Here is a 16,799-nt window from a genome sequence, read left to right as displayed (position 1 = left end):
TACAATGTTTTAAATAATTTTGTGCCTGAAACAAAGTTTATGTACACTGAATTATCAAAAATCAAAGGTGTCCCTGTCTGAACCACACATGAAAAAAGGGATAAAGGAGACTCAACCTGTAGTTTGATTTAAAAAAAAAGATTATTCTTAGATTGAAGATTAAGAGAAGTGTGAAGCAAATGTTGCAGATAAATGTCTTCAAGCGCTTGCATTTTTTTAATCATGTTACTTCTGTAAGTGTAGCTGGATCTCAGTTCATGAAGTAGATGTGTTCCAAGACTTTACTTCTTTAACAGAAAATTTGATCTCAAGAGGCAGAAATATGGAAAGAATACCAATAAGTTTCTACCACACACACACACACACAGAATTCAACATCCAAGCCTTTTTTTCCAAAACTAACAATATGCATATCTGAAATGAAACAATCAAGTTAGGTAAACCTTGCATAAGTACAGTAATCCATAACATTTTGAACATTCTTCAGACCACTTGAAAACATTTTCAAAATGCATCCATTGTCTAATCATGGTTGATGCATTTGAAGAAGTCAAATTGTATTTTGTAGCTCACTGAACAGCTGTAATTGAGGAAACGGCTACACATTGAGTATATATCTGTTTGCTGTATTTCCAACCCGAGACTTCTTAGTAGAATTCCTCAGTGAGCTGTGTATGCAGTTGTAAAGTAAAGGTAGAGCTTTCCCCTTGACATGAATGTTTCATCGTAACCAAATATAAGGGACGGTGCTTGTATCCATTACTAAACTGAAGAGCCAGCGTTGTCTGAAGACAACTCCGTGGTCATGTTGGCCAGCATGGCTGCACAGAACATTTTGTGCAGTTGTACAGGATTACAAAATAGATACTTGTGATTAGCTGGGCAATTTAGGATCTTTTAAAAAATTCTTGTAAATTTTGTAGCCAAAAACCTAAGAACCTAGAGTGCTACATGGTTGTATTTAATAGCGTGGTCCATAATTAGCCATGGTAAGAGATGTTATATCTATTTCAAAAAAAATGGGTGCTGTACTTGCAGCAATCAAGAATGTATCTGGTACTGATATTATACACACAGTGACGCTTTGCAAGTAAAGTGTAGCTTTTAATGTCTTTTCTGTGACTCATGGACGCAGTATGTTAACACAATGCAGTCCTACTTTCAGTTTAGGCAGAGAATTGGGGATTGGTAACACAGCTATCAGTCCTGGCTACTGCTCAGATGACATGACGTGAAATCTTCTCACAGCAATCATTTTGATACCAGAGCAAACTGCAGCAAGACATGCTTTGCTATAAATAACAAAAGTTCCTAATAAGTTGATGTTGGATGATAATCTTTGAGAACTCCTGGAGAACAGGAGAAGTGCCAGCAGACTGGAGGAAGTCAAGCATTGTCCCCATCTTCAAAAAGGCCAGAAAATGGATCCCAACAAGTCTGAAATCAATACCAGGGAAGCTTCTGGAGGAGATCATTAAACAGAGAATCTGTGAACATATAGGAGGCAATTCCATAATCACAAAAAGTCAACATGTTTTTCAGAGAAACAAGTCATGCAAGACAAATCTAATCTCTTTTTGATAACATTACTAGCTTGTTAGATGAAGGGAATGCTGTGGATATAGTATATCTTGATTTCAGTAAGGCCTTTGACAAGGTACCCCACAACATTCTTGCAAACAAGCTAGTAAAATGTGGGCTAGACAAGGTAACTGTTACATGGATTTGTAATTGGTTGACCAGCCGAACCCAAAGGGTGCTCAACAATGGCTCCTTTTCCTCCTGGAGAGAAGTGACCAGTGGGGTCCCACAGGGCTCTGTCCTGGGCCCAGTGCTATTCAACATCTTTATCAATGACAGAATTGGGGGCATACTTTTCAAATGCAGATGACACCAAATTAGGAGGAATAGCTAATACTCCAGAGGACAGGATCAAAATTCAAAATGACCTGAATAGACTAGAAAGCTAGGCCAAAGCTAACAAAATGAAATTCAACATGGAGAAATGTCTGCACTTAGCGCAGAAAAATGAAATGCACAGATATAGGATGAGGGACACCTGGCTGAATGAGGTAACATGTGAAAGGAATCTGGGAGTTCAAGTAGACCATAAGTTGAACATGAGTCAACAGCGTGATGCGGCAGCTAACAAGGCCAATGTGATTTTAGGCTGCATCAATAGAAGTATAGTGTCTAGATCAAGGGAAGTAATAGTGCCACTCTATTTTGCTTTGGTCAGGCCCCACCTAGAATATTGTGTCCATTTCTGGGCACCACAATTCAAAAAGGACATTAAGAAACTGGAGCATGTCCAAAGGAGGGCGATTAAAATGGTGAAGGGTCTGGAAACCATGTCCTATGAGGAGCAACTTAGGGAGCGGGGGATGTTTAGCCCGTAGAAGAGAAGGTTAAGGGGTGATATGATAACCATGTTTAAATACTTGAAGGGATGTCATACTGAGGGAGCAAGTTTGTATTCTGCTGCTCCAGAGGCTAGAACGCAACAATGGATGCAAGCTCCAGGAAAAGATATTCCACCTCAACATTAGGAGGAACTTCCTGACAGTAAGGGCTGTTCGACAGTGGAACACACTCCCTCAGAGTGTAGTGGTGTCTCCTTCCTTGGAGGTCTTTAAGCAGAGGCTGGATGGCCATCTGCTGAGGATGCTTTGATTTGGATTTCCTGCATGGCAGGCGGTTGGACTGGATGGCCCTTGCGGTCTCTTCCAATTCTATGATACAATCCCTCACTTCTAAAGTCAGAGACAATTAATATTCTCACTCTCAGTGCTCTACCATTTTTTGACCAAACTTTCCTTATCCTTTCCCAAAAAAAGCCAGTTATGACGAGTGCTTTCTTTATGAGAGGATCAACACAGCAAATGCCCTACTGCAGTCCAGAACACTGCAACTATGAGCTGTTTTACGCTCTGGAAGCCTCATGGTGCCAGGATGTTATATATTATTCTTGCCCACCGTCCCCAAAGGTAGAGAATGGCCAAATGAAAGCAGAGGAGGCCTGTTTAAAAAGCAAGGCTTTGGCTTGATAAAGCCCCTTCATGGCCATGCTTTATTTTCGTAATACAACATGAGCTTTTCATAGAAAAAATACTAGGTCCAAACCCTGGCAACTGTCAGTTTCATGAAATGTTGGGGGAATTAGCGTAAGCTTGTAAGAGCCTGAGTAACAGGATGTAGGGCTGTCTTGGCAAGATTAGGGGTTTGCCTTTACCTCCCTCTGAGGCTGAGAGAGTGTGACTTGCCCAAGGTCACCCAAGAAGGGTGACTGGATGTCCTAATCAAAAAGGAGGACAAGGCACCGTACAGTGTAGGTCATGCAAGAAAAATGTAGGACATGCCCAAACAAAACCAAAAAACACACCTAGGGAAATGTAAGTCATGTCATCATGCTCAAAATGGAGGATATCTGGGAATTATTGTTGTTATTAAACTTTATAGAGTGCCCTAGATTTGCATAAATTCCTCCTGGAGAAGAGGGCTGAAATGTAGGGCATGCCCTGGAAAAAGGAGGACCTCTGGTTATTGAATCCTTGGTCTCCACAGCACACAAAACCCTTTTCTGGTTGTGTGGCTTCATGCACTTTTGGACTTATAGGTTTTTGGGGGAAAGATTTGCTCAGAGGAGGTTTGCCATGGCCTTCCCCTGAGGAGGCTGAGAGAGTGTGACTCGCCCAAAGTCCTTGACTTATGGGTTTTTGGGGGAAAGATTTGCTCAGAGGTGGTTTGCCATGGCCTTCCCCTGAGGAGGCTGAGAGAGTGTGACCCTCCCAAGGTCCCCCAGTGGGTTTCATGCCTGAGCTGAAAACCGAGCCCTGGTCTCGAGGGCCTCAGTCCAGCCCTGAAGCCACTAGGCCTTAGCCCGCGCTCTCTCAGTGGGCGAGGCCTGGGCCTCATGGGCGGGGTTTGGAGCCCCGAGGCGGAGACCCAGGCGAGGCGGGGCCTCTCATAATAATACTAAAGCTCGGCCAGGCTTCCCTGTGGCGCATTGGGCTTCCTTCCTCCTTCTAGTCCTAGTCAGTATGGGTCTCTCGGGGTGGCTGTGTCTGTGGGGGGCCGTGGTGGTGGGCGCGGTGGCCGGGGCCGGGGCTGAGCGGATAGTGGGGGCGCCGGTGGAGGTCTCGGCCAACGAGGAGGGCGTCCAGCAGGCCCTCCGCTTCGCCATGAACCAGTACAACAGCGCCAGCAACGACATGTACGGCAGCCGCGTCGCCCAGGTCCTCAGCGTCAAGAAGCAAGTAAGCAGCAGGGAGCCTGGCTCAGAGAAGCCTCCCTCCAGGGAGAGTCTGTGTGTCTGTGTCTCTATCAGGGAGGAGGGCACTCAGCAGCAACAGCAGCAGCAGCAACCATCATACCCCCAGGGTCAGGATGGCTGGTGTTGTTGTTGTTGTTGTTGTTGTGTCTCCAAGTCCTTTCTGATTTATATGAGCAACTCACACTCTCTCAGCCTCAGGGGAAGGCCAGGGCAAAGCTCCTCTCCGAACAAACCTTGCCAAGGATTTATTTTTATTCTTTTATATTTTACTCTTATTATTTTATATTTTTAAAATATTTATTTATATATTTTGTGTTTTATTTTTATGTTTCAGTTTTTATTATTTTATATTTTTAAAATATTTATATATTTATGGATTTTTAGTTTTATTATTTTATATTTTTTAAAAATATTTATTTATATGTTTTGTGTTTTATTTTTATGTTTTATTATTTTATATTTTTAAAAATATTTATTTATATATTTATATATTTATGTATTTTATTTTTAATAATAATAATAATAATAATAATAGGTTTTATTTATATGCCGCCCAATCACTGGGAATTAAATATTTTATATTTTAGTTTTTATTATTTTATATTTTTAAAAATATTTACTTATATATTTTGTGTTTTATTTTTATGTTTTATTATTTTATATTTTTAAAAATATTTATTTATATATTTATATATTTATGTATTTTATTTTTAATAATAATAATAATAATAATAATAATAATAGGTTTTATTTATATGCCGCCCAATCACTGGGAATTAAATATTTTATATTTTAGTTTTTATTATTTTATATTTTTAAAAATATTTACTTATATATTTTGTGTTTTATTTTTATGTTTTATTATTTTATATTTTTAAAAATATTTATTTATATATTTATATATTTATGTATTTTATTTTTAATAATAATAATAATAATAATAATAATAGGTTTTATTTATATGCCGCCCAATCACTGGGAATTAAATATTTTATATTTTAGTTTTTATTATTTTATATTTTTAAAAATATTTACTTATATATTTTGTGTTTTATTTTTATGTTTTATTATTTTATATTTTTAAAAATATTTATTTATATATTTATATATTTATGTATTTTATTTTTAATAATAATAATAATAATAATAATAATAGGTTTTATTTATATGCCGCCCAATCACTGGGAATTAAATATTTTATATTTTAGTTTTTATTATTTTATATTTTTAAAAATATTTACTTATATATTTTGTGTTTTATTTTTATGTTTTATTATTTTATATTTTTAAAAATATTTATTTATATATTTATATATTTATGTATTTTATTTTTAATAATAATAATAATAATAATAATAATAGGTTTTATTTATATGCCGCCCAATCACTGGGAATTAAATATTTTATATTTTAGTTTTTATTATTTTATATTTTTAAAAATATTTACTTATATATTTTGTGTTTTATTTTTATGTTTTATTATTTTATATTTTTAAAAATATTTATTTATATATTTATATATTTATGTATTTTATTTTTAATAATAATAATAATAATAATAATAGGTTTTATTTATATGCCGCCCAATCACTGGGAATTAAATATTTTATATTTTAGTTTTTATTATTTTATATTTTTAAAAATATTTACTTATATATTTTGTGTTTTATTTTTATATTTCAGTTTGTATTATTTTATATTTTAAAAATATTTATATATTTATGGATTTTAGTTTTATTATTTTATATTTTTTAAATTTATTTGTTTATAGATCATATTACATTATTGTTTTGTTGTTGTTGTTGTTGTTGTTGTGTGTCTTCCAGTCCTTTCTGACTTATGAGCAATTTATACTCTCTCAGCTTCAAACTGAAGTTATGCACTTTTCTTTTTTAATTAATCTTTATTTGAAATAAACAAGATAATCGCAGAGCACACCCGATAAACAGATACAACACAGCAATATACCCTAATCATAACACACTCTCTCACTACAATCCCACTGGGGTTCTCACACATTCATCCAACCACTTTCTACAGAGGAAAGCCTCCGCTAGCCCTACATCTAATTTCCACCTCTTATCACTCTCTTACCAAATTCCTTCTTATTTTGATAGAAGAAGGAGGAAGGTTGGAATGAGGGGCAGAAAAAGAAGTTAGAAAATGAGGGTATGAGAAGGAAGAAACTCCACACTTGATGTAACCAAGGCATGTGCCACTGTGGCTGGGTGCAGCTGGCACACTAGCTTTAACTGTGCAAAAGCACTCCTGATCTCTGCTGAAACCTGGGCCTCCAGGTTCATAGCTGAGTCCAGGAGTACCTCAAAACTGTAAACCTGCATTTCCAGGGGGAGTTCAAAGATATAGCTGTGTTATGTAGAGAGATCTGGTAGCACCTTTGAAACTAACTGGGAAAAAAGAAAGAAGTTGGCAGCAACTACAAAAGCTCATGCTGCCTACTGTTTTCTTTCAGTTAATCTCAAAGCTGCTACAAGATCTCATTACTGATTCAGGGGAAGTGTAGCTGCATCTAACACTGGATTGAATCCCTATTCCCAGATCTGCCTTTTGATTGACCAGGAGCACCTCTGTCTTGTCTAGATTAAGATTTTTTTGCCCTCATCTAGTCCATTACAACTGCCAGGCACTGGTTTAGTGCAGGAACTTCTTCCATGGATTTAGGTGGAAAGGAGAGATAGAGCTGGGTATCGTCAGCATACCGGTGACACTGAACTCTAAAACTCTGGACAGAGGTTTTGGAAAATCACAGAAGTTTCATGTATATGTTAAATAGCATAAGGGACAAGACTGAACCCTAAGGGACACTGCAGGGCAATGGCCAAGGAGTGGAAACAGAAACCTTCAGCACTACACTCTGAGAATGCCCCTCCAAGAAAGAACGGAGACACTGTACAACAATACCGCCAAGCATCATCCTAGAGAGGTGACCCATGACTGATGGTATTGAAAGTCACTGAGAGGTCCAGCAGAACCAACAGGGACGCACTCCCCCTCTCCAAGCTCATCCACCAAAGTGACCAAAGCTGTTTCTGTCCCATAACCAGGTCTGAAACCAAACTGATATGGATTTCTAGATAATCCTTCTCATCCAGGAAGCCCCAGACTTGAGATACCATCGATTAATCTGGTATCGTGTCCAGAACTGGAGGATTAAGAGACTGGCCTATAGTTGTCTAGTATAGTAGGATCCAGGGCAGGATTTTTATTTTTTCCCCAGAAGTGATCTTAATACAGTTGCTTTCAGGTGTGTTGGGCTGCCTTGTTTTAAAGAAGCATTAATTGCTTTCCTTACCTGCTCAGCAAGTCCTCCTCTGTCCTGTTCAATAAGCTTGGAAGGACAAGGGTCTAGTACACATGTGGTGAGTCTAATCCTCTGTCCACATCCTCAGAGTGCACAAATTGAAAAGTATCCATCAACACTAGACAAGAAGGGGTCAAGGTTACATACAGCAGAACTATATCAACTCTGGGAAATAAGACAGAACTAATCAGAATGATTTTATCTATGAAATGGTGGCTATGTTTTTTGCAGGAAGAATTCCAAAACCTAGCTGTGTTAGTCTGCAAAGTCAGTAAGGAAAAGGAACTTGCAACACTATTGGGACTAACTGAAAGAAAGAAGTGGTAGTATGAGCTTTCGTAGACTAGAGTCTATTTCCTCATGCATGGAGTGGAGACCATCTTTTTCTTTTTGGTTCACCCAACAGCCAGTAAAACTTCCTTGCTCTCAAATTTGCTGTCCTTCACTTTTCTTTTGTATCAGATACCTGGCTATTTATTTCCCACCCTTTTCACTAGCCTTGTTGCTGGTTTTGTTTCTGGAAACAGGCAGTTTGGGAAACGTTGTAGTGCCCAAGCCTTAGGTGCTCAGACATTTGACTGCTAGAGGCAAATTCTTCAAACTGCCCCCCCCCCCCATCTCAAAATTAAGGGCAACTTGTTTAGGCATCTGAGACAGAAAAGCTCCTATCTGGCACTCATTAATCCTGAAAGTAAACGTTCAGTTACATTAAAGAAGAACAACTTGCTGCCCCCTCATCTTTTGCTTGCAGTGATCATCTCACAGTGCCAGCCCTGAAAAATCACAGTAAGACGTATCAGCATAAATAACTGCCTTCTGCTGGATTTTTCCCACAGTTCTGCTGCCTGAGACCTTTGTAACTGGAGTCTGAAACAAGTCCAGTGACAATGAGCTGAAGCATTAATGTCTTGAGATGTCTCTCTGAGTTTTGTCCTGTTTCTCGCTCCCTTTTTGATCCTGTGCCATTAACAGTGACTAAAAATACAGAAATACAGTGGGCGGTTTGTATCCACTGGGGTTAGATTTCAGGACCCTCATAGATACCAAAATCTGAGGATGTCCAAGTTCCAGTATATACAGTGGCATAGTAAAATGGCATCTCTTATGCAGAATGGCAAAATCAAGCTTTCTTTTTTAGATGATGATGATTTAGTGAATATTTTAAAACCATGGTTGGTTGAATCCAAGGATATGGAATCTGTGAATACAGAGGGCCAACTTTAATACAACTCACTCTTGCTTCTAGCAGGCATTGTTGGTGGGGAAGTTTTCTCTCTAAATTTTTGGCGTGTTGTGGTTGTTATGTGCCTTCAAGTCGACTCTTATTTAGGGTGACCTTCTTCTAGGGTTTGCTTCACAAGATTTGTTCACATTTGTCTTTGGCTTCCTCTTAGACTGAGATAATGTGACTTGCCCAAAGTCACCCAGTGGATTTCCATGATCAGGTGGGGATTCAAACCCTGGTATCCTGGAATCCTAGTCCGATGGTACACCTCGCTGGCTCTAAACTTCTGCATACTAGACTGCTATTAAAGGCACAAGACCATAGCTGGGAGAAAACTTGGCAGTCCTAGACATCAGGAGAACAGAAGTAGACTTGTTATTATGTGCTGGGGACCAACTCTCCTCCTTCCTCTCCTCTGCACCCCTGCAGTGTTCCAGGAAATAAGTAATTGAAAAGAGGAGAGGCCTTATTTTTCTGCCCATGTAAATGCTAGCCCAGATTGTGGGTTGTTTGCTGGAACATTCTTGACCTACTTAGGACAAAGTACTCCTCCTCTGTTCCTTTCTCCACTTTAGCAGTACTAATTCAGATATGCTGCGTACAGTCTTTGGGCATATTCCAGCTAGAAACCATGCTGTGCCAGCTCTTTTGAAGATTTCAAAAGGAATTTGGAACAGCACAGGAGCTATAACCTGACTTTGTCTTTCTCCCTTCCTTACAGGGGGACCAACTTGATCTTTTTAAAAAGTGCATGAATGCTCTAAGAGAGAATGCTGCACTTCCTCCTCCTCACATGTTCACTTAAACAGAACCAGCAAACTCTGCCACTTCGCAGTGTAGTCACTTTTAACACAATTTGGTGAACAGCTGATTGTTTGTCAGCTGGCCTTCTTTGTCAGAAGCAGTAGTTGGCCTTGACAAAATAAAAGGAAGATGTGGCTGTGAGTCATTCATCTGCTGTGTAGTCAGACCCCCTTTGTGTTTCATTTCTGTTTCTTCGTGTTTCTAATCTCTGAGGCTCAAGAAGCAGTTTCTCTTCTCTTCCCTACCCTGACTTCATTTATTTTTAACTGTATGTTTTATACAGTTCTGAAATATAAAGAAGTATGTTTCTTCTATCTGGCATGCAATTTGGAGCAAAGTGGCTTTTGTCCATCCCCTTGGAGCGGGGCTGATCATGCGAACTGGCAAGTCTAACAGGGCTAAATAGGTCCCAGCTTTGTCAGAAGCAGTGTGCATGTTTTCCTGTTTACAGCAGGACATATCAATAGGCCAACTCTTGGAAAAGTTACTTTTTTAAATGAGAACTCCTGGAATCCTCTGGCTGGCATGCCCAGTGACCTTGTTTGATGGGGAGTCTGAGAACTCTAGTCCAGAAAGATAACTTTTCTAAGCTCTGCAATAGACAGATGAATAATCTAAAACACTGAGGCAGTTTTGAGGTGCCTGGTCTATTTGCATAGGGCAATGAACAACCATGAAGTAGTCCAGGCTCCCTTGATTTGTTTGCTTTGCACCCATTCTTTCAAACAAACATAATTATTGTTACGCTAAATACCATAAAGGCACCAGATCCTGTCTGATCTTGGAAGCTAAGCAGGGTCAGCTAGTTTCTGGGTGGGACACTGCCAATAAAGACCAGGCTCTGTAGGCTGTATTTCAGAGGAAGGAAGTGGCAAACCACCTCTTGAGTATTCCTTGCATAAGAAACCCTATGAAATTTGTGGGGTTGCCATAGGTTGACAGGTGATTTGAAAGCACATGCACGCAGACACACATGCACAAAGTTACCCTGTAGTGTTTGAACAGTCAGTTTATTGGAGAATTAACTTCTTCAGTACACTTGTGGGAGACATTTCCATCTATTACATGCTCTCAATTCTGTCATAACTATTGCCAGTCACATGCCTCTGAGTTCAGAGGCAGAGTGACTGGTATCAGTGATGTGGGTTTTCCAGACAAAGGAGAACTGGGGGAAAATTCCAGAAAATATCCAGTGTCTAAATAATGTTTTTTGATTTAGCACATTTGGTTTAAATATTATGTTCAACCACATTCAATGCCTTACATGGAAATTGTTTTGTGAGATTACAGTCAGTACTCCATATCCACAGATGTTTTATCCACAGATTCAAACATCCACAGTTTCAATATATCTTTAAAATAGACAAATTCCAAAAAGCAAACCTTGATTTTGCCATTTTACAGAAGGGACACCATCTTACAGTGCTATTGTAATTAATGGGACTTGGGTATCAACGGATTTTGGTATCTACAGATGGTCCCAGAACCAAATCCCAGCAGATACCTACTGTATTTGTAATAACATAAAAAGAATAGCATATGCTTCTCCTGTATTTAACAAAAAAGACTTCACCTAAAAGAACACATTTTTAAGGACACATACTTAAAGAGAGCTGTATATGTTGTGTTATATCAACAGTTTAACTTTCTTTTGCTGAACTATAACTAGTACCTTCAGATTCAGTCACTCACTTTTTAAACTACATATCAGTTCCATTTCAAACTGAGAAAAAAAGCTGATTTAATAAAATTTATCTGAACAATCATCTATGGGCACAGACAATTTCTCACATTTTGAATGATTAAGAAGCAGGAGATTTTGTGAAATAAAAACAAGCTTAGAAGTATGTTCATTTGTTAATCTGTTCCTTTTTCAGTACTAGGAGTATGCATATCTCATATTTAGCTCACCTAACATGGTTGATTGCAGTACAAAAGCCCAGAGACAGTTATAGATAAACAAGTGTGTCTGTGTATGATGTAAAAAAAAAAATCCATGGAAAAATACAGTATCAGAAAATTTTCCACCTCACATTTCTGCCTGTTATTCAGAGGAATGTTGATTCTGAACCTGAAGGTTCCATCTTGTGGTTGATAATCTTCTGGGAATTTTGCACAATGTTTAGTAAAGCTGTTTAAGCTAGTGGCTGCTATCACATGTCATATAAGTGGCATGCATCAGTGAAAACTATTGAACTTCATTAGTACTGAGTGACAGATTGCAACTTGCAGTGCCCTCTTATTGATACAGGTCTTCTGAGGGCAAAGACTGCAGTGGGTAAATTTATTCATTTCCCCCTTCGTACCAGAAATTGAATGTAGGGATTTATTTATTTTATCCTTATGTAATACAGACCTTAGAAACATTTCCAAGCTCTGTTGTCACTCCTGTAAAATAGGTTAGGTCAAGTGATGGTAGTTTCCCGAAGCAACTCAGTCCAATCCATTGCTTAATAGAGATTTGAATAGGAACTTACTGTATCTAGAAACCTCCATTACAGTTCCCTAGTTCTCTTCTTGCACATTAACTCCAATTGTGGCTACTGTGAATTTTCTGACCCAGTCATTCATGACAAAGTCCACATTGTAACCAGTGTCTGAATGGAAAGGCACATGCAAAAGATGCTTCTGTGTCTTATGGTACCCAATGAAAATGGCTCAGCAGCTGCCTTGGGACCATGGCATGGCCAGCTTATGCTGAGGAGTCAGGTGAGATATGGACAGAGTGTCTTAATCCCAAATGCGACTGAATTGGGGATGCTTTGGCAGGCATATTTATAGGGCAAACCATATCCTGGGGCAGATTTCAAAAGGTGAAAAGATTTCCAGGAGGGAAGAAAGAGCAAATGAGTTGAGAATGGCTGGACAATCTGCAAATGTCCTTGGAGAAAAGGGGAGGGGAGTGTACTTGGATGGTGGGCTATAGACATGGTGCTTACACATGAACAGTACCAGGTCTATCACCCACCATCACTCCTTTCAATGCAGGGATTATGCTGATTCTGATCTCAATTTACCTGTCCTGTCTATGTGCTCTTGAGCTCCCCTATGCTGTGCTTACCAGATGTCCTTATATGGCAAAGCAATTTCCCTCACTGGGGCACCCTCACGGCTGCATGCTTTTATATATCCCATTGATATCAATTTGTTATCCACATGGAGGAGGTGTTCAGGGGGCTAGACCTTGACACTAACTGACTTTATTTCCATATGGGCAAATGACACTATTTAGAATGGCATTCTTGGGGTGGTGTGGAGGGCTATCACACTCAGGTGTAATTTACAAATCTGCTGAATCCCATCTTTTCTTATGCAATTAAGATGCGGGTAATGACAAAACTGAACATTTGGTTTATTAAACAGTCTTTGTTTCGTTTTGTAGATTGTTGCTGGAATCAAATATATTATCACTGCTGAAGTGGGGCGAACAACTTGTACTAAGTCAGCAGCTAGCCTGGAGAACTGTGCCTTCCATGAAGCACCAGAACTGGCTAAGGTATGTGACAGAAATGACAGCTACAAGAAAAAAAAACACAATGTTTAACAGTACTAAGCATCACTGAGACAGGCAAATGACAGCAGTGATGATGGCAATTAAAGGAGGGCTGATGGTCACAGAAATGTTACATAAATTGCACAATGTTATATAAAATGACACATAAAAACTCCTTGCACCTTTTGACTTCATCTGGTGATTTACAGGGCTACCTAATATTGGGCAGGGCTTGTTCCCCTGGCATTACAGCACTACTTTAAAAAAAACAACCACACAAGTGAAAAGTAGTTCCAAAGAAGAAAACTAATTCCAAAATTTTTCCAAGAAAAGTCTGTTACAGGTTCTCCTTAGGGTCACCATATGTCAAAAAACAACTTGAAGGCATACAACACACACACATACAGAGTAGATGACTATCTTCTTGTCTCCATCCCCACCCTAACAGAGGTCCTCTTTTCCAAAGAAAAGCATTTTGATATATAGTGCAATACTAAACATGTCCATTCAGAACAATGAATTCTTTTGTGCTTAGTCCTAGGCAACCAATGTAGCATTCCCCCACTAAATGCCAGTGAAATTTCTGTGGCTTTTGTTTCTACTAAGGTACACTATTGAAAATCGGATCTACTTAATGTGGCTGATGGTGGAGATACCTAGGCCAGAGCCATGGTTTTTCTGTGCTTTCATATCACAAGGCTATCTTGTCCTCCTCCCACTGCCCTCCCCTTCATTTTGTTTCAGCCACATGAGTACATAGACTGGTCAACATGGACTGATTACTTAAGATAGCTAAAATCTTTTTTTAGCTATAGTCAACAGATGTTGAAAGGGGAAATACACTGAGTTGCAGAGGGCTCTGTTTAGCAAACAAGAGTCTCTGTGTGTTTTTTCTTAGTGAGGAATGTTGACTAATCAAAAGCTCTTAGATCAGCTGTTTAGTGAGTCAGAAGACTTCCCCTTAAGCACAGCACAAAAGCCTTCTTTCCCAAACTAGTCCAAGTTCCTTTGTTGTAGCAGCTGCAACATCAATTGTGATAATTGTTTGTTCCATTTGTAATTATGATGGTTGTGATATTTCTCCTCTTCTAAAACACTTGTGGGGTTTTTTTTATTTCAAAAACCCTGAACTTTACACATATGCAGTGCAGCTTTATCCATTTTAACTGGAAAGAATTCATCCTTCTTTTCAGTATAATTTACTTTCTAGTAAATATTTTTAGTATTGTCATTGTAACAGTTAGCAGCCATGCAAATCCAAGTACAAAAGTCCATGAGCATTTTAGCTTTATTCTTTGTCAAATTTTACAATTTGACAAATGTTACAGTTGCAGTTGCAGTTACAAATGTTACAAATATTACAACCTTGAAAGTTACCCTTGAACCTGAACTGTAACTCTTAAAGTTTCAACTATAGGTTTTATGTCCATGCGTATTCATGTTTGCTAATAATTTGGGTTACAATCCAGTCAGAATTAAGCACTTCAAGTCCATTAGTCTCAATAGTCAGGCATAGGCTTAACCTCTCTCATTGAAAGCAATAGGACTTTCATGAAGTGAATTGCATTTACAGTAGTTTGTGTGTTTCTCTCTCTCTTTGCCAAATCACAGTGTTCTGTCACAGTTGGCTCTTTGGATAGGCCTTAGATCTTATGATAATGCAGCAAAAGTCTTGATTCATAGAATCTGGATTCACAACAGAAAAGGAGCATTTTGATCCCCAACTAGAGTGGTGCCCCACAGATTCCCTTTGCCTTTTTGGAACGGGATGAGGAAGGATTACCACTAACTCCTATGAGGAAAAGTAAATGATTATACTTGAAAGTCTTAAAAGAAAACAAAAATCTCAGATGGGCTGCAAGTGTGTGTGTGTGTGTAGGCAGACACCATACCTATGCATACAGTATCTCTGCATACAAAGTATAATTTGACTGCATATACTATACAAACACCTTGAGGTCAGCATCATCATAGCATCTTGCTGTATTGTGGATATAAAACAAACGGCATAAAAAGCCAGTTCCCAGGAATCTATCCAGCTAAAACAAAGTGTAATCCAAGTGTTGTTGAACTGCAACCCCCAACAGATTTTATCAGGTTTTGCAGAGGACAGACACATAAAAAATGGCTAACACATTGTAAGGTAGGATCAGAAATCAAAAGGACCTAGATAAACTAGCAGTCTGGGCAGAAATGAATAAAATTTAATTCAACAAAGACAAATGCAAAATTCTGTATTTAGGCCACAGAAAAACAACAACAAATGCACAGGTGTAGGATGGGGGACACTTGGTTCCAGCAATACATGTTGACATGATCCAGCAGTGTGAAGCTGCAGCAAAGAAGATGAATTCTATTTTAGCTTGCATTAACAGAAGCATAGTTTCCATATTAAACATACAAATTAAGTGATCTAGTTTAACAAGATACTTGAAGATGGTATATGTGCAAGTGAGTATGTATGCACACTCACACACTTGTACAGCAGTGCTGTCAAGACAGAAATGTTCCTTGGGAGAGGAGCACTGTAGATCTCTCATCCCACAAACTCCCTGTAACTTGATAGAGTTTACCACTCACCCTAGCCAGCTCCCAGCTGCAGAACAAGTTTTAAGAATCAGCTTGCATCAATGTCTGAGACTTGCACACCAGCAGGAACCTAGAACAGAAGAATGTCCAGAGCCATTGCCTCCTGCCTTAGGCCTGAAAGGGGAACTCATGTATGTGCACCAGTGGGATCCTGTTTTTAGAACATTTCCAGGTCCTCGACTACCTTAACACTGCCTTGAAGCTGTGGCTGCATCTGCACTGCAGAAATAATGCAGTTTGACACTGCTTTAAATGCTTTGGCTCCATCCTATGGAATCCTGGGATTTATAGTTTGTTGTGGCACCAGAGCTCTGTGATGAGAAGGCTAAAGATCTCACAAAACTACAAATTCCAGAATTCCGTAGCATTGAGGCATGGCAGTTAAAATGGTGTCAAACAATTAAATCTGCAGTGCAGATGCAACCTATGTTTTATTTCTGATAGTATTCATGGTTTCTCACTACTCTCTTCTCTTCTTTCCACAGCATGTGACTTGCAACTTTGAGGTGTACAGTGTTCCTTGGTTAAACCGCATTTCCATGCTCAAAAACAACTGCGAGTAAACATGTGTTTATTTTGGACCAGGAAAACAAGCTGCCGTTCTGAAGATATTTTCCCCTTTTTATGAAGAGCAATAATTCAGATGTTTTCACAAGAATGAGGTTTCTGCTAACTCCGAAATACTTACATATACTTGTTTGAAACAAGTAAATCCGTATAGTATTCTTTAAAAGATGCTTTCTAACTGTTTCTTATTGCTTAACATTTACTTTGTAACCAGTGTTATCATGCTATATTAGATTGGGGGAAAATAAAAAATTACTTTGTCAAGGATTGACTTTTAAAAATAGTGTGCTGTTGATATTCTTTGCTACAAGGACAGTACCTCTACACCATGCTGGCTCTCTGTTTCTTATTTTGCAATATATCTAGTCACCCACACATAAGATTCCCTCCCCACACATGCATCAGTACTACCAAAATAATATATGCCACCTTCGGCATATGGTCTTCGTCTTAGGTACATAAGCCACAGGTGACTGAGAGTGAAAGCTAACATGACAGTCTTAATGGAGGCTCACCAGAGGCTAAT

The 16,799-nt window shown here is 38.7% G+C and overlaps 1 protein-coding gene across 1 annotated transcript; it reads left to right on the top strand.

The window, feature by feature from the left end:
• Positions 1 to 4,025: 4,025 nt before the first annotated feature.
• CST3 (cystatin C) lies at positions 4,026 to 16,554 on the top strand. Its single transcript, XM_089516370.1, has 3 exons — positions 4,026 to 4,256; positions 13,007 to 13,120; positions 16,192 to 16,554. Exons 1-3 carry the CDS (start codon positions 4,041 to 4,043, stop codon positions 16,267 to 16,269), a joined length of 408 nt encoding a protein of 135 aa, XP_089372496.1. The 5' UTR covers positions 4,026 to 4,040; the 3' UTR covers positions 16,270 to 16,554.
• Positions 16,555 to 16,799: the final 245 nt, after the last annotated feature.

This window comes from Sceloporus occidentalis, unplaced genomic scaffold (assembly GCF_023333645.1).
Source record: "Sceloporus occidentalis isolate IW3139 unplaced genomic scaffold, rSceOcc1.0.p SCAF_3, whole genome shotgun sequence".
NCBI classification, from domain to species: domain Eukaryota; kingdom Metazoa; phylum Chordata; class Lepidosauria; order Squamata; family Phrynosomatidae; genus Sceloporus; species Sceloporus occidentalis.
This window is presented reverse-complemented; position numbering and strand designations above follow the sequence as displayed.

Bases quoted from the DNA above. Each gene is read 5' to 3' on its own strand.
- CST3 (XM_089516370.1), top strand. From the start codon at position 4,041: ATGGGTCTCTCGGGGTGGCTGTGTCTGTGGGGGGCCGTGGTGGTGGGC. The intron at 4,257-13,006 runs GTAAGCAGCAGG...TTCGTTTTGTAG, and splicing joins TCCTCAGCGTCAAGAAGCAA to ATTGTTGCTGGAATCAAATA. The intron at 13,121-16,191 runs GTATGTGACAGA...TTCTTTCCACAG, and splicing joins AAGCACCAGAACTGGCTAAG to CATGTGACTTGCAACTTTGA.